The following is a 23,149-nucleotide window of genomic DNA, read 5'->3' as shown; positions in this document are numbered from 1 at the left end:
AAAAAAGAAAGAAGAAGAAGGACGAATTGAAAGGACCTATCTAATTTAAGTTTTTTAACGTGCAAACAGAAGCAAAAAGTCGAGTTTGCTCAGCATGTAATCCCTGGTTGATTTCATTGTGGTCCCTCAAGTTTGAATAAATTTGATAATCATTTGATTTACAAGTCTATATTTCCTTTTCTATTACTATTTTTGCAATTGGAAAAATTGAATCCGAAAAAATGTTGAAAATTAAATCAGCGTTTGCTAACAGTACTTGTGCTTTTTTCAAAATAAATAAGGTTAAGCAGGCGTGCCTCACCTTCTACCGGCGTGCTAGGTCAGGTCTGGTGTTTTTCTAAATTGTTTTTTGATACTTTGAAAGAAATTTATTAGATTTATTTATTTTTTTAATTTTGAAAAATTTATTAAATATAATTACACATTTTTATTTGAATTTTATTATTTTTTCAGTTATTATTACATGAACACTAATAATCAATTATTTATGAAAATTCTATTCAGTTTGTTTTTTATTTTTAAATTTTTTTAAAAATATTTCAATATTATTTTATTATATTTATGATCTTTTTAATTTTCACTCTAAGATATTTTCTTGATATTTTTTATTAAATTGTTGTAATAATTATAAAATATTTTTTCAATGCAAACAATAATTTAAATTAAAAACCTTGTATTCAACAAGAAATATATTAATAGAAAAACTTATTTTGATAAAAAAAAAAAAGTAATTTTTTTAGATTTAATATCATAACCAAAACATTCCAGGGTTAGATTGCCACTGGACACCAAAATCATATTTTTACCCTACGGAGATAGGAAGGCCAATAAAAGACTGGTTCCTTTCAAAAGTTTTTTCAGGTTCCAGGTGTTTATAGCGCAATTTTTGGCCCCCTTAAAATATTATTCATATTTATAGCTGTAATTATTTTTTATTTTGTTTGATTTTCATTTATAAAAACCAACTAAATTCAACAATAAAAAAAATCCAAAACCAAACCGAAATTAACCCAAATCAACCGATTTCGGTTGTGCTTTTACTAACCAAAACAAAAACAAAAAAATACCTATATTATTTTTTGGACTTTTTTGGGTTTGTAATGGACTTTTAATGGATTTCTGATAGGCTTGCAATTAATATTGATATTGTTTAATTTTCTTTTGAAGATTTCAAAGCATATTTAATTTTTTTACCACTAAATATTAATTTGTATTAAATTGTTATTGTCAATCTTATGTTTATTAATATTTTTTTACCAATAAATATTCATTTATATGAAATTATTAATGTCAATCTTGTGTTTAATATATTTTTTACCTTTCTAATATTTTTATGCTTTCGAAAAGTTTAAATAACACACACCCGCAATCACACACCAATAAGTTAAAATCCAAATTACAAATCATTGCCTTCAAAAAGCTTAAAGAAAAAACAACAAATAACATTATCATAAAACACTAAGCCAAAAAGAATAAATTTTTATTTGCACATCGTCTTAATAAAAAAGCACTTCAAGACTATCACATTTTGATTCCTGAAATTCATAATCTAGAATTAAAACATGATAAATTAAATTAGAAGATATAAAAATAAAAAAAATAGTATTTTTTACCATTCGTTTTCAATAAATGCATCATAATTTGTGAACTAATTATCATTTGTTGCTAAATATAATTTTCCACCAAATTCAACAAAAAAAAAATAAACATGTTAGAAAATCATAAACAGAAGTGTTATCCCAGTTCAAGGAGCTATTGCTACATCATACAAGATATTTACTACTTGTTAAGGAGCTTCACCATTTAAAAAAACAGTAAAACCTATATCATCCATTCATTTAAGAAGCAATGGCATGGTAAGTGATAACAATCAAAACTATATTAATTAGCACAAAACAATAAAATCTCCAAATCCATGATCCATAATAACAAAAGAGGATTGCAATCAACAAGGTCCATCTTGCATCTAGACTTGCCCACACCACAAAACCATCCCTATATCTCCATCTAAGAAACAAATAAACATACCATAAAAGTCCTTCATCTAGTAGTTAGTTACTAGCAAAGCAACAAACATAAAAGTGAAACCTCAAAACAGTTTCAAATCTAAAATATCTGCCTATACACAAAAATCATAAATGCTTACTTCAAACCACACTTCAAAAAAAAAAAAAAAAACAGAATATATAAAGAGATTACGGTAAAAATTGATTCGTTCACAGAATCACAGTAATAATAGCCATGAGGAGACACAACACCAAGCAGGCAAGCATAAACATTGAACATAAAAAAAAACCAATACTTAATACGGATGATTATACACTACTTAATACGAATGATTATACACTATCTATAATTAAATAGAAATTGCTAACAAATTAGTAAAGTAATTTGATTTTGAGAAAATTGGCCATGCCAATAGATAATCAATAATTTCAACAATTTTTTTTTATAACAGTATTAAATCAAAAAGGTCAGTAATCAGTATTCAAATTAACTCAAATAATCTAAAAAACACATGAATAAATTCTGACATACATGAAGCAACAAGTAGAATGCCTTCAACAAAATCAACACAGCTACTGTATCTTTATTCTTTGACCCCTGCATTGAGAAAAAAAAAAAGCAAATACAATAAATTTGTAAGCAAAGACTAAAAAGCAATAACGAGAAGGGTTGTAGAGAATTGTGTATGTATTATATTGAATATATTGCAGTACTGAGATACAATAGCTAATATATATATATGAGTTGGTTTAGGAATGAAATATGACAGATACGTAATGGAATATTACACAGATACGTTTGATATGGTTGCTAATATTGTGCAGGGCAATCTCCTACAATCAAGGGCATGTCCAGTAATCACGTTAACACCCTCTCTCAAACTCAAGGTGGTATAGTAGATGCCATCTTTAGTTTGTGCAAGAGATCCTGGAAAACGACCTGGAAGAAGTGTTTTAGTGAAGATATCAGTTATTTGTTGTTCAGAGGAGACAAAAACCAATCTTATGGTGCCATGATAAACATGATGTAGTACAAAATGACAATCAATCTCGATGTGTTTTGTACGCTAGCGTGATTACTGGACATGCCCTTGATTGTAGGAGATTGCCCTGCACAAGAAAACTGAGTTTTAACCATATTAGCAAAGGTAATGTATATTTGTGGTAGCTCAGAACGATGTTTCAGAAAATATATCCAGGTAAAACGAGAATGATCATCAATAAATACCACAAAATACCGAAAACTATTGATAGAAGGGACATGAGAAGGACCCCAAATGTTAGAATGTATTAAGCTAAAAGGACTATTGGAAATGGAGACATTATTGGAAAAAGACAAGGTAGGTTGTTTTGCAAGCTGACAATGTAAACAATTGAATGATGCAAACTTAGTAGATCCTAATAATCCACGAGAAATTAAAGGTTGAATTTTGCTAGTTGAGGCATGTCCAAGTCAAAGATGCCATTGGTGAATGAAAGAATTTATGGTTGTAGCAGCAGACACAAATTTCTAAGGTAAATGAAGTGATGCAAGCTCAAATAATTGACCCACTTTGTGACCCGTTCCAAGAATCTGTCCCGTTTGTGAATCTTGTACCTGAACACCAGAGGAAGAGAAGGTAATTGTTAGGTCGTCTCACATAACTGACCAACTGAGATAAGATTGAGTGTCAAATTAGGAATATGATACGTTTCAAGAAGACTAAGATTAGGGGTAGTTGCATGACCAGTATGAGTAACGGTCATTTGAGTACCATTTGCAGTATAGATTGGTGGCAAGGAAGAAACATGTATTTTAGAGGACAAAAGATTAATATCAGTAGCCATATGGTTACAACACGCAGAATAAAAAAACCAAGAAGAGTTATCCGGAGTAGCAGACATGGCAGTAGATGAATTGGAAGAGATAGCTTGTTTAACCATTGCCTCAAGATCACTCATAGTGATGAAAGTAGAACCTTCAGTAGTAGCAGCAACAGTGACAGAGGAAAAGCCAGGCTTTGACATAATTTTAGATTTAGAAAACCCCCCTTTTGGTCTTGGAGGACGTGTGGGACAATGTTCAAGAATATGGCCAAAGGCATGACAATATCTGCATTCTACAGTTGGGCAAGTAGCAAAAACATGACCCATTTTATGACAATTCTTACATGTCTGATTGCTAAATTTATGATGTGGGGACCGAGTAGTGGCAAGAGCTATATCAAATTGAGGAGATTTATCCAGATTAAGACGAGTCTCTTCAAAAATAATCTCCTGAATAGCAGTGTTTAATGAAGGGAGTGGATCTCGGTGTAGAAGAGATGCTCGAACAAATTCTTATTCAGGTCGTAAAGCCATGAGTACCTGAATGAGATGCAAGTGATCCCCACTAATGCTGGCATGAGATATTTGATTCCAAATTGGTTGGACTTGAGCAAGAAAATCATTAACAGATTGACCTGATCCTTGTTTGAGACTATGAAATGTAGTCCACAACTGATAATAGTGAGCAAGTCCAGTGGTTTGATATCGATTAGCCAAGAAATCCTAGATTTCTTTGGCAGAGTCATAATTTACAAACTGTATGTGAATGGCTGGTACTGACGTGTTACGGAACCGTGTAATAATCTGATGATTTTTACTATCCCAGTCCTCCAAGCGATCTGCAAACTTCATATCAGATTCATCTGTCTCTTTGGTTGGTTTAGTGATATCTCCAGTAAGAATACGCCACAGCTTACAACCAATTAGGAAGCTTTTCATTCCTTGAATCCAAAGATTATAGTTTAAACCAGACAAAACAGTTGTAATGGGTTGTGAGATATCAAGTTTTTCCATAGTGATGACAGGGAGTAAGGCACATGATAGTTGTAGACTTCAACAATACTGTTAGAGAGGTGTTTGTATGAATGCCAAAGAGAAGCAGGAACAGATTATTGCAAAGACACAGAGACAGAAAAGCAGGAACAGATTATTGCAAAGATACATAGGCAGAAAAGCACATGAAAAATTTTGGATCTAAAACCAAGCTCTGATACCATATAAGCAGAGACTAAAGAGCAATAACGAGAAGGGTTGCAGAGAATTGTGTATGTATTATATTGAATATATTGCAGTACTGAGATACAATAGCTAATATATATACACAAGAAGATGAGTTGGTTTAGGAATGAAATATGACAGATATGTAATGGAATATTACACAGATACGTTTGATATGGTTGCTAATATTATGCAGGGCAATCTCCTACAATCAAGGGCATGTCCAGTAATCACGCTAACAAAATTAAATAGATGATAAACAAATAAATCTAGTTATGGTTAGCAGCGAGGGAGAGGGGGGACGACGAGAGAGAGTGTTACTCTGTTAGAGAATTACGGTTAGCGGAGAGAGGCAAGAGTTAAAGCGTTTTCTATTTCTACTGTCAACACAAAACACTGGTTAGAGACCTTTTTTTTAACCGGTTCGATTCGATTTGAGTTAACCGATTCCTGCATTTCAAAACCAAAAACCGAACCAAACTAGGATTTTTTTTAACTATTCTAATCGGTTTAATTAGTTTTTTTTCTTGGTTCGGTATTTTTGATTCATTTTTTTTTGTTTTCTCGGTTTATTCAGTTTTCTGGTTTTTTTGCACACCCTACATGTTCATTAAACAGATTCTCAAGCTGCAATGTTTTTCTTCTGTAAAGTACTATAAGAGGTAACAAACAATTCTGCCAGGAGGAAATGAAGAATCTCCGCTGTAGAAACAATGTCAGGGACTAACAAAATGAAAAAAAGAGATCATAAATGAAGTTCTAAATTCTGCTGGTATATATGTGCATGCATGCAGACGGGAATGCTCCTTAACAGAGATACCAGATTCGTTCACTAAGCAAGCATATCAATGTCACAAAGCACCGATTTTGAATTTATTGCACAACCAAAAAGTGTTCAAGTCACTTTAAACAATATTTAAGAACCAGATGACATAAAAAAATACACCATCAGCACAACAACTTTATTGCTTACGTTAGGAAAGATGATCAATTATGGCTTTGCATGATGGCTATCTTTGCACCTTCACCATCTGCCTTCTTTGAAGCTGCTCTTAATTTGCGCTGCTCCTCCTTGTAAATTCGATTTCTTCTTTGAAACTGCAATAAAATTCAAATCAACTATGGTTGGAGTCAATATGCGCAGCAAAAATAAGACAGGTGTGACAGCATCCATAAGACATGAATTAAAGGATAGAGGCTGAGACACAACATAACATGAAACATATAGAATAAAACAAGGCCATTGAAACCAATCCCCATATGATTGTTAGGCTGAACACCAATTACACGACCATTCTACAATTTATAGAGGCATTCAGAATGAAGTCACTAAAAATTGCAACTTAAGGATCCTCAAAAGGAGAGAGAAAGAAAACAGCAATCCTTCAGCACAATTCTAGACATTACATACAAAGATCCAATCATTTCCACCCAGTTCATTGATAAAAATGAAAATTTTTTCCTACAGCATACTTATTTCCAGCTATGAAGCAAGTTATTCCAAAGCCTTCTTTCATATGAATTTTGGGTTGTTCTAATATTGTATCTTAAACGCTAATTATTTTCACCTTCATGTTTGTGCAATTTATTATTGGTCCACAAATACCTGACTGATCCCACACATGAATCCTAACTTAGATACGTAAGATGTTCATATTTCAGAAGTCACACATCTGTAATAAGCAATAAAAAATCATGCAATTGAGGTAAAAAAAAAAATCATTCTCATAAGGTCCAAATAACATCAACTTAGATGGCCTGGTATTGCAACTACCGAAGAGGCAAATCTGAAAATTCCTGCAAACTTTGTTATAGTTTTGAAGATTTTGCTCAAAGTAGGGGAAAAACTATCGGACATAGCTAGTTGAAAGCCTAAGCAAGATGAGATCAACTTAAGCCTGAAGTTAATTTCAAGTCAAGAGATACCAAAGTATGACCACCAATGATGTGTCGATAAAACTCCGTTCTGAGAGACAAATGTACGGAACATGCTTGTCAGCTTAAAGCCTAAAACTATAGTTTTGAAACTCGGCCCGGTCCAGACGACTCGGGGTTAGAACTGAGCCATGTTTAAGAAAAAATAGAAGAAGTCAAAACCCGGGGTGACCCAGTCAAAAATCCGGTTGCAACCCGTTGATTTTTTGTGTTTTTTTTTTTTTTTGCTAAAACGACATCGTTTTAATTTTTTAAAATTGACCCGGGCGACCTGGTGATTAGGTCAAAACTCGGAATCCAGGTCTTGAGCCGGGTCGACCACCGACTTGGATTTAAAAATTCTGACAAAAACTCCTATTATTGTGAAAACAATAAAAAAAATGTTCACTAGGGTTTGCTGGTCATTATAGAAATCTAGTACTCCAAAAGGAAAAGGTTATATGAAAACGAGGAGCTATTGCCCTAAAGTTTTCAGTAAAAATTCTCACGAGCATGCAATAGAAAAGCATTAGTTTCAAATGATATTTTATTCACTTATCAAAGTTTTTTTTGTACAAGTAATGGTCTCTCCAAGTTCAATTTGTGACATAAAGTACTTGCAGATGGTGTGGTATAAATTAGAAATAAAATAGTGTCCAAAGAATACACTTAATGAAAATAAACTAAATAACAAACAAGTCTAAGGCCCAGCCCAAGGAGCTCACGACCTTACACCTGTTCTTAAGTTGCTATTCCTCGAAGTAAAAACAAAGATATGGCAATTCCAGAAATGTTGCGAGTTCCGTCTTCTGTGCGCATTGAAATCAATCAAGAAATCGTAGCATCTGCCTTTGTTTCCTGTGATTCTCCACCTTGATGCCATTTCTTCCTTCGCTTTGCCTCACTCTACTCGATTAAGTATTTCACTGTTCATCCCCTGTGCAGAATTTTATACTTTTTTTGAATTTGGTTCTCAATCTTGTTTTTCAATGATTTAGTTCCAAATAAAAACCAATTAATTTTGATTTTTTATGAAAAAGTAGGATTTAAAAAAAAGGGACCAAAATAAAAAAAAAAGTGCCAAACATGGGTGGCATGACATAAGTTTAAAAAAAGATGCACTTTGGTTCTTGAACTTTAAAAATCATATAAATTGTATAATTTTAGTACCTCAATATTTTTTCAATTTAATTTTGGTACAAAAATTTATTTTTGTTATTTTTTAGTTCTTGTTTGAGAGATGAAAGAAAGAGGTTGTCAGATTCTAGTAATAGAGGGAAAAAAGTGTCGTTTAGGCAACCAAAATGGACTATATTTGTGTCAAATAATTCCATTTAATGATGGTTCTATTTGATGAAGGAAGTTCATATTAGGTGTTTTCATACCTTTAAAGTTCGTGAAAAAACATATCTGAATTCGGGTTGATTTCAGTTTTTAGGATGTTTTTATTTTTATTTTTTAAGGTTATATATAGATTTATCACGAATTTTACAGTGTTTTATAGATACTTTTAGTAAAACAAAATGAGTCGAAAAACAAGTTTTTGGTAAAAAAACTTAAAACTATAATTTTTTGTTCACGATAATTGCCAGAATCTAGACAAATAAGATGATGCATCGTCTTTAAAAAAAGAAAAAATAGGCAATGTTGCAAACAAAAAAAATTAAAAGTCCAATCGTGCGGGCCTATAAAGATAGGCTCATGTAGAGGCCTTGACAAAATGGACTGGATGGGCTTGTATCAACACTTCAATTTTTTTTTACCTAATTTTTTTTTTTTTTTTTAATTAATGATTTTTCTTATGTTATGATATTGCTGTGAATTGCACTTGACAATTAATGGTTGAGGCGGAATATCCTTTTCAATTCACAAGCAACCACTCATCTTGCATAGATGCATGAATTGGAAATAATGCATTTTCTTCCCTATGCTGGAATTACTTTTCCCTACACTGAAATGAGCTGATGCTTAAAATTTGGATTCACCTCAAATTAGGTCTGTCATTTCACAGCATTCATCAGAGAACTTCCTTTGTAGGTTTTTCTTCTGTTTAAGTGAACCTTTTTGCTGGTGTTGAATGAATGCCATGATCAGAATCTTAAATTGTCGAGAAGGCCAGACTGCACACTGTATATACAGTGTAGATTTGCCTGCCTTGCACGTACAGAGTACGTTTACCGATACGACGGTGGAGACTGCAACTGTACTGTCCAAATTGGTCAAAAGGAGATGATACAAATTGGAAACTTGGGTGCATATCAGTTCTGGCAACGTATATTTAAGGTAAAATTGGTCGCTAGCTCACACCTTTTGAAGAATGCTCTTTACAGTAGATATTTTGTTTATGATTTTAAACATTCTGCCTTCTTCCGAAGGATAGGCACCGCCTTGAGCGCTTGAAACACCTTTTGAAGATTGATGAAATGACAGCTACCACTGTATTGCAGCCATGTATGGCTAAAACCAGCTTTGATTCTGGCGGTGCAGCTTACAGTCTGAATGTGTTTGGTTGTTATTTCAGGTAGAGAAGTTGGGGAGAGACGGCTTCTTTTTCCTCGGAGAGTCTTTTCCATTCAATGAAGAAGGCTTTGGTCAGATGTCAAATACAGTCACACTACTGGAAAGCCAAAGATGGCATCAAAGCCCGTCTCGTGTGTATTTACACTGCAACCGCCTATTGACGTTCAGTTTGGCATCTATGCTGCCGGACTTCAAGAACATCTGCACGATGTCAATGAGAACCATGAGAGGGGGTTTTCAGGGTTTGCATTCGTAATTTGTAAATTTATGATTTTAAACTATGGATTAGCTGGTTAAACTTCTTGCTTCCTGATATTTTTTACCCGGGATTTGTTGAGGGAGGGTATGATAAATGAATTAGTCTATCATTGCAGCAAAACCCCTGCAGTCTAATTTCCTCAGCTTGTTCAACACAGGACTGAAGTCCTGCTCCTGCGAAATTTGTGATCGACAGAAGGATAGGATAAAAAAAACGCAGTTCCAGGGAGACGTGGTGAATTGTGAAATAACCAATTTAAAAAAAAAAAAAAAAATGAAATCTGAAGTATAATTTATATTATTTTTTTATATATATATATTTTTAAATGAATTTTTTTTTAATTTGAAATTTTTATAAACTTTTATTATTTTATGCTTAATTTTTATTAAATAAATAAGGATGATAAAACTTAAACTCATAATGAAATTTTAAATTTTGGAGTATTGGATTCAAATAAGGATGATTAAGAGTATGGTAATTGTTTTTTTTTTTTAATATTTTTTATTTAAAAATATATCAAAATAATATATTTTTTAAAAAAATTATTATTAATATGAGTACATCAAAATAAATTAAAAATATCAAAATAAAAATTAAATTATAAAAATATTTTTAAAACAAGGAAACATATAATCATAGTTTTTAAACCCGACCCAGTAATCGACCCGGTCTAATGATCGAGTCATATGTCAGATGGGCTTGACCCAAAAAAAAAAAACCAATACAACATCTATAGAAAACACCTAATTAGTTACAATGCAACACTCATATAAATCAAATTTAAATTTTAAACCAAAACATAAATTTAATTCAATATCCAAAACACAAACCAAATACAAATTCTAAAATATTTAAAACAGAACATCCAAAAACATAAATTCTAAATTAACAATACATTCACTTTTGTTGAATGAACACATTAAGTTCTTTGGTGTCCATAAGAGCAAAATTTGAATTAAATGTCGATGGAATTGAGCCAATCTTGTCACCACCTAATAAAACATTAACATGATCCTTTAAAACTTTATCGTCACAATCATCTTCAATCTCATTAATATTTATGACATCTACATTTAAAACACAATTAACAGATATTATGTGTTAAACAATATTTTTGTTTTAAATAATATTTATCACTAAATGATTCATCATTAATTATCATCATTTAAAGTATCTTGTATGGTCATTGTTGATAGAGCTTGGTGAAAACTCTCTACTTCTTTAGTTGTCAAAATTGACATATCATCTTCTACTATCCAATTTTCAATGTCATAAATTGTCTCAAAATTAATTGGATCATAATTTTGTCCTTTCCAATAAGTCATATATATTAAAAGTGAAGGAAACACAATATAAATATTAATAATGCTACTAAATAAGATAAAATGATATTTAAGGAATTCAAGAAAAAAAAAATATACTTTTGTTTCAATCTTAGATTGCAGTGAACGTAAACAAGGTCATTAGGCTTTTGGTGCTCCAATTTATTTCTTTCTTTGAGTGAATATGTTTAAAAATACTTCAACTTCTCTTATATCTCGAATAACTACAAGTTTGACTTAATATTCGTATAGTCAAATGTTGTAGATTTGAAATACTGGTTTCATATGTCATCCACCATTCATCTATAAAAAAAAAAAAATAAGACTTCATCCATGTCAAATAATATTTTTAAATATAAAAATTATATACCTGGAGGCATAAAAGTGCGATTATTTATTACGAACGCTTGACCAAAGTCATGTTCTGCATTCATAAACAATTTCATCTCACTTGTAATCTTGCTGTAAAATTAATATTCTTATTCTTACACTGGGTAGCTACTAGAATCTTTAGTTGAAACCAAACCAAACATAATTCATTTCCCTATGGTAGATAAATCACTTGTCTGTTCATAACTAGTTTTTCTTCTCTCTTTTTATTCTTCCTATGCTTGTTCACAATTTATAAGTGGTTCAGACCTTTGATAATACTGATCACAGAAACATGTCCTAATATCCTGGGGCCGAGCAATCCTCCTCTATTGGATGTGATATCACAGCAGCATATATAACAAGAATCACTGGGCATGCATGGATTATGAATGGGACAACCACAATTTATTTCAACCTAATTAGTTTGACCAATCAGTAGTTTGAGGGGGAGGTTTGTGGAGTTCCTTATTTGCTTCTTTTTTTCAGAAATTATATACCAATGAAAAACCTTGCTTGTGTGTTCCACGGCATCAATTTAAACACTGATTGTGTACCAATAAACTATGAAGCAGTTGAAACTTGATATAGTTTCTAATATGCAGCTTACGAAGAAATAATTGAAATAAATCAAGAAAAATAAGGCAGAGGCTTTATTAAGTTGCAGAAAAGAAAAGAACAGAGAAACATACCTGTGGAGTGTGAGAATATAAAAGAATCGATGTCAGATCAAGAATTGTGAATGAATCGATGTCAGAATAAAAACTGCAAGTTCAAAAAAAAGCAAAGAATAATAATGGAAAAAAGAGACTCAGACCTGTTCCAGACCCAAGTAAACAGAATTCCAAATCAATCTGCCAAATCGGTGGATTTGAAAACTATGCCTATAATAATTTTAAAGTTGGTTAATTAAAAAAACCTCAAGGCAAGTGAAGTAACGTGATAATTGCTCAACTGTGGGCTCTCTCTCTCTCTCCAACTTTCCTTTTATTTACACTCCTCCGCGTCCTCTTGTAAGAGCGAGCGAGCGAAGAAAATTAGTATTACTTTCTGTGTAATAAATACTCACTGTAAAATCTCTACCTCAAATCAAACCCTCATAAATCCTTCCCCCCCCCAAAAAAAAAAAAATTTGTTTTTTTTCAACAATGTCTCACAATTCTCGGCAATCCATAGACTCATGCACTCTCCAGCTCCATTCATGGAGACCTTTTCTCGATTCTGATCCCACCACCAGCTATAAACCCCACGCCTCTTCCCCTACTCTCACTAAACGCCCTTGCCTTTCCGATCGCTCCACTTCTTTCCCTTCCAACGTCGATTCCATCGACCTTTCCAAGCTCACTCTCCTTGAAGATGACCATAACAACACCAACAATAAACCCGCCCCCGCTGTTACCAGCAGACCGTACAAGCGAGGCACCTTACGCCTTATCCAGCGCAAGAGGCGGCGGAGAGGATCCCGTTCTGTGTCCGGCCGGAGCTCCGATAGAAGTGGGACTCGGCGATGCTGCTCTGTTGGCGCAGCGTCTGCGGCTCATGGGACTTGCTCGGATTTCCATGTTGCGGTGGGGACGGACTCGAGTGGGGAGCTGTTTGTGAATGGGGACGCGAATTGGGCGTCGGATGTCAGTCAAACAAAGAATTCGGTAAACGAAAGGGAGGGCAAAGAGAATTTGTTGGGAGTGGGTAATGTTATTGTGAATTTGGATAGTGAGTCTGGATATGGGAGTGAGCCTGGGTATAGAGGGGATGCTGAGTTTGGTTACGGAGACGAGGTTGATGAGGAAGAGGATGATGCCAGGTTGTTGTTTTGGGGACACCACTTTCAAGGTACACACTCGCAGCTTTTTTTACTCGCCTTTCTTTTGTTAAGAGACTGTAATTGAACCTTTCCTTGCTCCTCCCGATGCAGATTCTAAGATGGAAATGGTTGGAGAGAACACATTTGATTCAAAATCCCATCACAGATGTCGTCGCAAGAAGCATGATTGTAGTAGAATGGTTGATTCTGTGAGATAACTCACCCGGTTGTTGGTAAACAGGAGGAGGAAGCGACCTTCTTTTGCCACTGGTGTTTGATAATATCTACCGCAGTGATCTACTTTTACTTTAGAAGATACATTTATGTCTTGAAGCCCTCTGCTTTCAATTCCTCCTCAATTTTGTGACATGTATTAGAGTCTCATTTCTGCTGCCGAGGTTGGATTTTCTCCTTATTCTGTTGCCTTCATGCACCTGCTCTATGCGGATCAATCCACAAACTTGCTGGTTTATACGTCAGCGACATGTCCAAGTGGTGCATTTGCTTATTTCTTGGATGTGGCATTGCATTCAAACCATTCTTTGTAAGAATTCTTGTTAATCCATAACTTATTCAATTGTTCCGTGTTTCCTTTTTACAAGAACGTTTGTTGCCTAAAATCCAAATGCATTCATTGCTAAGCTATAATTATCTGAACTAAATCAATCAAGGAAAGAACTGAAAGTTACAGGAGGTCTTACATGAGTCAGATTATTCCAGGCCTTATTAGCTGAAATTCCCAAGTCACAAGCAGTCTACTCAAATGCACTTTTTTTGGAACAACCAACCTGGTGTTGCTGCCTTCGAGTAGTTTCTACTTGGATTTTTTTATTTCATAAAATACCATTACGAGCAGGAAACTCAAAGACTTCTAAGCGGCTTCTCATCCTTTATATATGAGAAGTCATTCCCTGCAACTGTGTCCAAGAGATGACATGCTTGTGTATCGGAAACCTTTCAACCAGAATGTTGCCAAGAGAAATTAAAAAATATTGTGAATTACTGATGCTGAACAATTTAGCCTCAGAGTTCCAGGAGAGCTGCTACTTGACCATTGTTACGTTGTGATTGTGGCGGGACTCTCAGAATCACAATTACAGTCTTTTAACAAAAGAAAGGTGACTCTTTTTAGTCATCCAAACCGAAATATCTAAACTCAGCTTACTTCCCCGCTCTCCCCTTGTTGTTGCTTTCACCAGCCTCTTGCTTTTCTATCGAACCCATTCTAAAAAGCTCCCATCTTAATAGAGCTCACCCCTTGTCCCTCTTTGAAGCTTTCCCTCAATGCTGTTACCTTCACAACTTTGCATTCGCGAGGAACATTGTGACGTCTCTCTCCTGCACTTTTACTGTGCACTTTTAGAATATGAGAGATCATGGCACAAGGTGCTTTTCTCGATTTTCGATCGCAGACCTTTATCTTTTTCTTCTTTTGAAAGCATCATAGATACCATAGAATGAGAACAGTCTTCACTCATTGATTTCTTGTTCCTTTCATGGCTAACAAGTGCTAAGGGCTGGGATTCCAACAACGGGGACACTTGAGTTCGAGAAGCATGTAGTGGGGCTATAGATATCACAACCTTTGCATCCACTCACTAGCATCTTTTTCGCACACTGCTAGGAGAAGTCCCAGCAATTAGGCTGAGCTGGGGTTTCGGTGAAAATAGGCGAGGCTAAGAATGCTAGTCATTATCTGCATAAATTGAAGAAAAATAGGATCATGGGAGGCAGAAAGAGGATTGCCCTTTTAGATTGTATCGAGTGCTTCCAGTATGCGATTGACGATCTTCACAAATCACTTGGCATGCTCTGAAAGTTTGACGTGATAAAATTTGATACACCGAACCCAGCTACATGGTTGAGTGTTGCACTCACAGATGAAGACACCAGTTGGGATGGTTTCGAAGATCAAGATAGCAAACTAGTTAAAAAGCTTCAAAATCAGATTTCAAGAGTCACATCACCAGTAATGCACAAGCTCTTGTTAACAAACTAGCAGCCATTGGTTTGGGAAGCCTAAATGGTCCGTAGTTATGTCATATCAAATGGGGATTCAGTCATAAATCAGAATATAAATGGAATAATCTAGCCTATTTAAAGGTAAAATATCTCTCCCCGTATCCATGTTTGTTTGGTTGTCATGGCCCATAGAAGAAGGAAGAAAAAAGGTTCCAGAAGAAGAGATTGTAATCCTTAAAAACTGCTGTATTTAATTTTTTTATTGTGTGTGTGTATATAATTTTAATAAGCTTTGTATAATGGATCCTGATATAATAAATAAGTATTGATAATATAAAGATGGCTAGAGCTATAGTTAATCATAATTATTCAATACTCCCCGCTAATTTGAACAGGAAGAAAACATTATTCAACTTGGATTGTAGAAATGTAAATCAAAATGAGTAAATTTGCAACTTGATCAAAGAAAACAATAAATTGAACTTGGATTTTTTGTTAGCAACCAAGTTCACAAATAAAATGAAAATCAATTTTTACATGTTTCATGCGAATATGAGAATTGGATTTATAGTCAAATAAGTAGCTTTTAAATTGTCACCCCATAGGAAAAAAAAAGGAGGAGATGTACCTAAAATACCAAGTTCATGATGTAGAGACTTGACAAATTGTAGTTCAATAGCAACATTAGCAATAGCTTTCCATTTGATCTTTATAAAAAAAGAGGGTTCACAATATGTTATTTCCTAGATTTTCAAGAAATCAAGTTAAAACTATGAAAAATAGCATAATCATTCGTAGACTTTCGATCATCAACATTATAAGCTCAATCAAGATCATTAAACTCAATGAGAGAGATCACTATGATGAGTCAAGTGCAACATTTGGAATAAAGTACCATATAGATAGTATAAGATGTGCTTAATTACCTACCAATATACAATAATGAAAAAATATATGAATTGACATACCTTGTTAATCACAAAACAAATACTAGGTCATATAAATATGAAATACTAAAGAGCTTCCACTAACTCTTTAAATTATGTAGGATTCATATGAGGAGTGCTAGTTAACTTGGACAACAAACAACCTATAATAATAAAAAAAAAAAACAAAACCATCTAGGTGGTGGCCTAGTGGTAAGAGCTTGGGACCAAGAGGTTTGCTCCCTCTGTGGTTTCAGGTTCGAGCCCTAGGTTGCTCATATGATGGCCACTGGAGGCTTACATGGTCGTTAACTTCAGGGCCTGTGGGATTAGTCGAGGTGCGCGCAAGCTGGCCTGGACACCCACGTTAAACTAAAAAAAAAAAAGAAAAAAAAATAACAAAACAAATATTAGGTTATTGGAACATGAAATACTAAAGAGCACTACTAACAATCTAAATTGTGTAGGAATCGAATGAGAAGTGCTAGTTAACTTGGACAATGGACAACTTACAATAATAGAAGTAGCAATAAACTCTAACATGTAAACCTTTTGAAGAAGATTAGAAATGTATCGTTGTTGTGAAAAAAGCAAACATATATAACATAAGAAACCTTAATACCAAAAAAGTAATAAGATGTGTAATGAGATGTTGAAGGAAGGATAATTATCACCGGTCAACAAAATATCACCAACATAAACCAAAATAAATAATGTAGCTTTAGCAGAACGAAGAATGAATAAGGAAGTATCAACATTAAAGATGTGAAGTCCTAAAGAAACCAAGAAATGGCTAAGTTGATCAAATAGGTTATTGGTTTTAGACCATAAAAGGAACATTTGAGTTTGCTATCATAGTTTGGACATGGATCAACGAAGCTAAAAGGTTAATTCATAAACATATCTATATCAAGAAATACATTAAGAAAAGCATTATACACATCACGTTGATAAATCCACCAGCCATAAGTAACACCATTATAAAGCACTATTTGAATAGTACAAGGCTTCATAATTGGATTAAACCTTTCTTAATAATGATAGCTTTTGGCTAACAATCATGCTATGTCACGCTTAGGATTCCTATCTATCATTTGTTTAATCTTTGAAATCCATTTATAACCTATCATATTCATAGTCAGATCATGTGGTATTAGAGATCAAATGTCATTAGAGGCTTAGGCGAGAATTTTGGTAGCCATATCAAGTTGCCACCTAAGATATCTTTTGACCTCAGTAAAACATGGTTCAAGTATAAACTTAAAAGAATATGCTGATAGTACTTTATGAGGCCAAGTGTGATGAGGTAGCAAGACCATATTGTGTTGATTTTGGATAGTAGAAGAAAGAGACAATATAATAGTTGGGCTAAGATTAATAAAACGATTTATGATAGGAGTGGTAGATAATAATGGGGAAGATATGGGTGAGTGATTGACAATATGATGAAATGATAACAAGAGGGTGTGAGATACTAAAAGGAAAAGGAAGGTTACTCAAAACAAGTTGGTATTTATTGTGAAATAGGCAGAGACAATACAAATTAAGGAGAAAGATTAGAGAATAGTTTGTATAGTAGTAAGGTGACCTATTTAATATATGTAGAGGTTAACTTTGAAGAAGATTAAGAGAGGAAAACATTATTTGGACTAGAAGAATTAAAAAAATAAGTAAGATTGAATAGTCATATATTGATAATCGATATAAGGTGAACTATAACCTAAGAAGACATATGATAAGGAGAAAAAAAATCATGTTATAATGATTGTATGGTCAGAGATAGACAAAGCACAAGCAACTAAAAACTTTAATTAAATTATAGTTAAGACAAAACTAAAAAAGCATTTAAAAAAGATATTTGAAATGTAAAATTGGAGTTGGTATGCAATTAATAAAGTAAACAATAGTATCAAAAGCATATGACTAGAAAGTAAATGGTAAGGATGCTTGTGAAAGTAGTGTAAGTCATGTTGCAATATGTTGATGATGATGTTTAAGGGTTTCTAAAAAAAACTAGTCAATCGATTAAACTAAGAAAGCCAAATAAATACACAAAAAAAATCAAGAGAAAAACAGAAAAAACCAGTTAAAAAAATAGAAAAAATCAATTGATCTAGTTTGGTTTCAGTTTTAGAAGGCTAAATCCAAATGAATCATATCGAACTAGACCTGTTCAATCATATTTAAATCATCTAAAAATATAGGTATAAAAGAAACATAACCTAACCCTAAATCATTTTTTTCCTCTTATATGTGTTTCAGTCGCCCCTTTATTTCTCTTTCTCATTCTATCTTGTTGTTGTGTGATTAACAATTAACATAACCTTAAATCCCTATTGAGTATTGAGTCAAACAAAAAACCTGTAACAAACCCAATATTTGTATTCAAAACAAAGAGCAAGGACATGATAATTCAATTAAAATAAGGGATTATTATTTTTTGTGTAATCAATAAAAAATTCAGCAGAGTTTCCTCTATATTTTTAGGTACCAAGTTATCGACTTTTCTTCCACAATTCCCAATTAACAAATCTCTTTTCATATCATCCAGAACATCCTCCTCTCATTACATTACAACTTCTCAATAATTAAATTCACACATGTCTAAACAATTCAATATCCCACATTTACATGGATGCAATCTAAAGAATTATTATAAAAATAGTAATTGAAGTACATTACATAATTCAAAGATTTATAAATAAGGACACTTAACGAAATTATAATCGAAATAAGTTTATAATTAAAGAAGAAATTCATAATTTAGATTGTACTGCATAAAAGAGCTTTCGATAAATTATAGATGCATTATATTACATAACAAAATAATAAATTCATTCATTGCAACATGATATCCAACAAAATATAAGGAACTAATCTACTGTTCAGTCAAGTAGGGGGATGTACCTGAAAATAGATTTAATACAATAATTCAATTAGACAAATGAAAAAAAGACATTCATAAAAATTCTTTCTACTTTTCTTTCTTTCCTCTCTTTTTGTAAATTTAGTCAAAAAATCATTAAATTAACTTGCTCATCTAGCATTATATATCAATTAAATTTCAGAATAAACTATGATTTTTTTTTTAACATCAACAAAATATAATTATTCCTATCACCCAATTAACACAGCATTACATTTACTAATAGATGACTAATTTTCCACCAGTCTATTCAACTAGCACTATTGTCATCAGTCTAAAAACTAGTTTAACATTTCACCCATTAATCAAGGTACGAATCCCATTAACCAGGGAATTAATTCTTCATCTCGTCCTTTGCCAGGGCACTAATTCCATTAAATTAGGAATTAGTTCAACAACTTACCCATTCACTAGGGTACTAATCCCATTAACCAGGGACTCAATTTCTTACCACGCCCATTCACCAGGGCACTAATCTCATTCATTCAGGAATTAATTCATCATATCGCTTATCTTATTTTCTCAAGTAAACAACATAATAGTTTCTATTATATCAACCACAATTAATCAGGTAAAAAAAAATACATATTGTCTAATGTTAAATTCGGGTATCATGTAATTACCTGATGACCAAGCTCGAGCTGTAGTTCCCTGTTGTGGTGTCGGCCTGGCAGCCTCTCCTGAATTGACATGTATATCACATCATTATTCTACTTTTCATATCGAAACACTCAAAAAATAAAATCCTTCTAATTATCCTTTCACTTGCCAAAATAAAATTTAGAGAGAAACATGAAAAATTTCCTTCTTCCTTTTGTAAATTTCCTTCCTATTCTTTCAATTTCCGCATTGTAGCACACAACATTTCATCATTCAAAACAATAAATAAATAAATAAATAATATATAATATATATATATATTCTTTAAATATATTTATTTAATTTATTTTACCAAAATTTAAATTAAAGGAAAACATAAAAAAAAATTCATGATCCATTCTCTCTTTAACATTAATATCATCTCTTTCCTACACAATCTCATTATCTTATTCAATTTCTTAAATTTTATTCTTCTTATTATTATTTTTCCAAAAAAATCCCTTCTTCAAGAACACCTAAAATTTTGCTTCAATTACCATAATTTCCTACTTTCTCTACTCACTTCAACAATCTTAACACAATTTCACAATCAATTGTAATTTTCTCCCAAAATTTATCATGAACCCTAATTCCTCATTTCACAAAGTTCAATCAATTTAAAGTATTTATTCTTCAAGAATCTTATTTAAAAGTGTAAAGGCATCTTACCAAGCAATAGCCAAAGCTTTAACACTTTTGCATTGAAAACTTTTCCTTACTTGAATTGTTTTTTTCCTTTCCTTGCTAAATGCTTCTTCTTTCTCTTTGAAAAGCAAGTTTTGTTCTCTTTTTTTTTTCTCCATACAGAGCACACACTTGCACTCACACACACACACATATATATAATTAACTTTTTTTTTTCTTCCGTGCACACACTTTAGCCCACATTATTTCTTTAACCTTTTTTTTAAATGCCTTCTATATCCCTCAACAGTAACTTTTAAGATTTTGGGTAAATTTCCTGAATCTTGATAGCTATTTATACCAAATCTTGCCTGGGTTATATTGAATTTCACTAAGTTACTCGTTGATACTTTTAATTTCATGAAATTCACTTCTAAAAAAAAATTTATTCTTATTTTCATGTTTATTTATTTATTTATATATATTATCATTTGAACAGAACATTATAATTTAGATTCTCAAATATATCATCATTCTTATAATTTAATTTATCATTTTTCCTCATTTTTCATAATCTTGACTTTTATTAATATCAATAATATTATCCGGGGTTTTACATCCTCCCCTCCTTATATAAATTTTGTCCTCAAAATTAGATTCTTACCAGTATTTATGAATAACTCAGGATACTTCCTTCTCATTTCGGACTCTCTTCTCTATGTTACTTCTTCGATTTGCGAACTTCTCCATAACACCTTAATCATAGGAATTTTTTTGTTAGTTTTTTTTCACTATAATCCAACACCTTTATTGGTTTCACTTTTAGAGTAAGGTCTTTTGCAATCTCCAAAGGAACTTGTGGAAGGACTCGAGATGGATCTATTTCAACCTTTCTTAACATCGACCCATGGAATACATCATGGATCTTATTCAGATGTGAGGGCAAGGCCAATCTGTAAGCCACCGATCCAATCTTTTCAAGGACTTCATAACGACCAATATACCTTAGGGCCAATTTCCCTTTCATTCCAAATCTTAACATGTGTTTCCAAGGAGTAACCTTTAAGTATAGTCGATCACCCACATTAAACTCAAGAGGTCTTCTTTGAACATCTGCATAGCTCTTTTGTCTATCTGGAGCCGCTTTCATTCTATCTTTTATGATTTTCACTTTTTCTGTGGTGATTTGAACCATCTCAGGTCCGTTTAACTTCTTATCCCCTACCTCTTCCCAACATAATTGCGTTCAACATTTTCTTCCATACAAGGTTTCATACGGTGCCATCCCCACAGTTTCCCGGTAGCTATTATTATACGTAAACTCTACCAATGGTAGATGATCTTTCCAATTGCCCCCAAATTCTAATATGCAAGCCCTCAACAAATCTTCCAGGGTTTGAATTGTTCTTTATGTCTGCCTATCAGTTTGATGGTGAAATGTTGTACTTAAATTCAATCTTGTCTCCAAAGCCCGTTATATGCTTGGCCACAATCGAGATGTGAATCTAGGATCCCAATCTAATATTATAGACACTGGCACTCCATGCAATCTTATTACTTCATTTACATATAATTATACCAGTTTATCAATCGAATATGTCTTTCTCATAGGCAAGAAGATAGCAGACTTGGTCAATCTATCCACTATGACCCAAATAGCATTATTGCCTCTTTTTCCCTTTAGGCAGACCTGATAGAAAGTCCATAGAAATGTCTTCCCACTCCCATTGAGGTATCAATAATGGTTGTAAAGGCCCTGCAGGCTTCTGGTGCTCCACCTTTACTTGCTGACATACACTACACTTAGCAATATATTTAGCTACATCTTTCTTCATATTCGACCACAAGTAACATTCTTTTAAGTCTTGATACATTTTAGAACTCCTAGGATAAGTTGCAAATCTAGACTCATGTGCTTCTTGCAACACTTCTCTTTTTAGTGTTTCATCATCAGGTAAATACATTCATTTTGCAATGCTATCATTCCATCCTCCAGGATTTGGAAGGAAATCCCAACTCCTAACTTCACATTGTCCTTTATTTTATCGACTCTCTCATCATTTTGTTGTGCTTCTAATATTTTATCTCGGAGTATCGACCTTACTTACAATTGGGCAATTAAAGAACCTTTAGGTCCAACTTCTACCTTAACATTTATCTTCCTCAACTCAAGCAATTCTCTTTCATCATTGTCATCTAAAACAACATCTATCATCTTATTTTTGCGGCTAAGGGCATTTGCAACCACATTTTCTTTCCCTGGATGATATTCTATTACACAATTAACTCCACCCAACATCTTTGTCGCATATTCAATTTCTTTTGCGTCATTAGATACCTCAAACTCTTATGATCAATAAATATTTGAACTCGGAATCCATACAAAAAATGCCTCCATACTCTGAGAGCAAATACAACAGTTGTCAATTCTAAATCATGCACCGGATAATTGATCTCATGAGTTTTCAATTGTCTTGAGGCATAGGCAATCACTTTACTGTGGTGCATCAAAACACAACCCAATCCTTTCCCTGAAGCATCACTGTAAACTACAAATCCTTCAGTCCTAGATGGAAGGGTTAACACAGGTGCAGTTGTTAGTCTCTTTTTTAGCTCCTGGAAATTTTGTTCACACTCATCGGTCCATTTCTATTTTGTCTCCTTTCGCGTCAGTCGAGTCATCGGGATAGCTATAGTGGAGAACCCTTTAATGAATCTCCTGTAATATCCTGCCAATCCAAGAAAACTACAAATCTCAGTCACATTCGTAGGCCTCTCCCATTTCAACACTGCTTCAACCTTTCTAGGATCTACTAGTATTCCTTGAGCCGATATAATATGTCCTAGAAAAACT

General features: G+C 33.2%; 1 protein-coding gene across 1 annotated transcript; it reads left to right on the top strand.

Moving 5' to 3' along the window:
- The first annotated feature begins 12,378 nt into the window (after positions 1 to 12,378).
- LOC118046796 (uncharacterized) lies at positions 12,379 to 13,906 on the top strand. Its single transcript, XM_035055835.2, has 2 exons — positions 12,379 to 13,247; positions 13,330 to 13,906. The coding sequence occupies exons 1-2, from the start codon at positions 12,563 to 12,565 to the stop codon at positions 13,434 to 13,436; spliced, it is 792 nt and encodes a 263-aa protein (XP_034911726.1). The 5' UTR covers positions 12,379 to 12,562; the 3' UTR covers positions 13,437 to 13,906.
- Positions 13,907 to 23,149: the final 9,243 nt, after the last annotated feature.

Source organism: Populus alba, chromosome 2 (genome assembly GCF_005239225.2).
Source record: "Populus alba chromosome 2, ASM523922v2, whole genome shotgun sequence".
NCBI lineage: Eukaryota > Viridiplantae > Streptophyta > Magnoliopsida > Malpighiales > Salicaceae > Populus > Populus alba.
The sequence above is the reverse complement of the archived record's forward strand: the minus strand, read 5'-3'. Positions and strand labels throughout refer to the sequence as shown.

What these genes read in the sequence shown, in the direction of transcription:
- LOC118046796 (XM_035055835.2), top strand. Translation starts at nt 12,563, where the DNA reads ATGTCTCACAATTCTCGGCAATCCATAGACTCATGCACTCTCCAGCTC. An exon ending in TTGGGGACACCACTTTCAAG is followed by an intron (nt 13,248 to 13,329) that starts GTACACACTCGC and finishes CTCCCGATGCAG; the next exon opens with ATTCTAAGATGGAAATGGTT.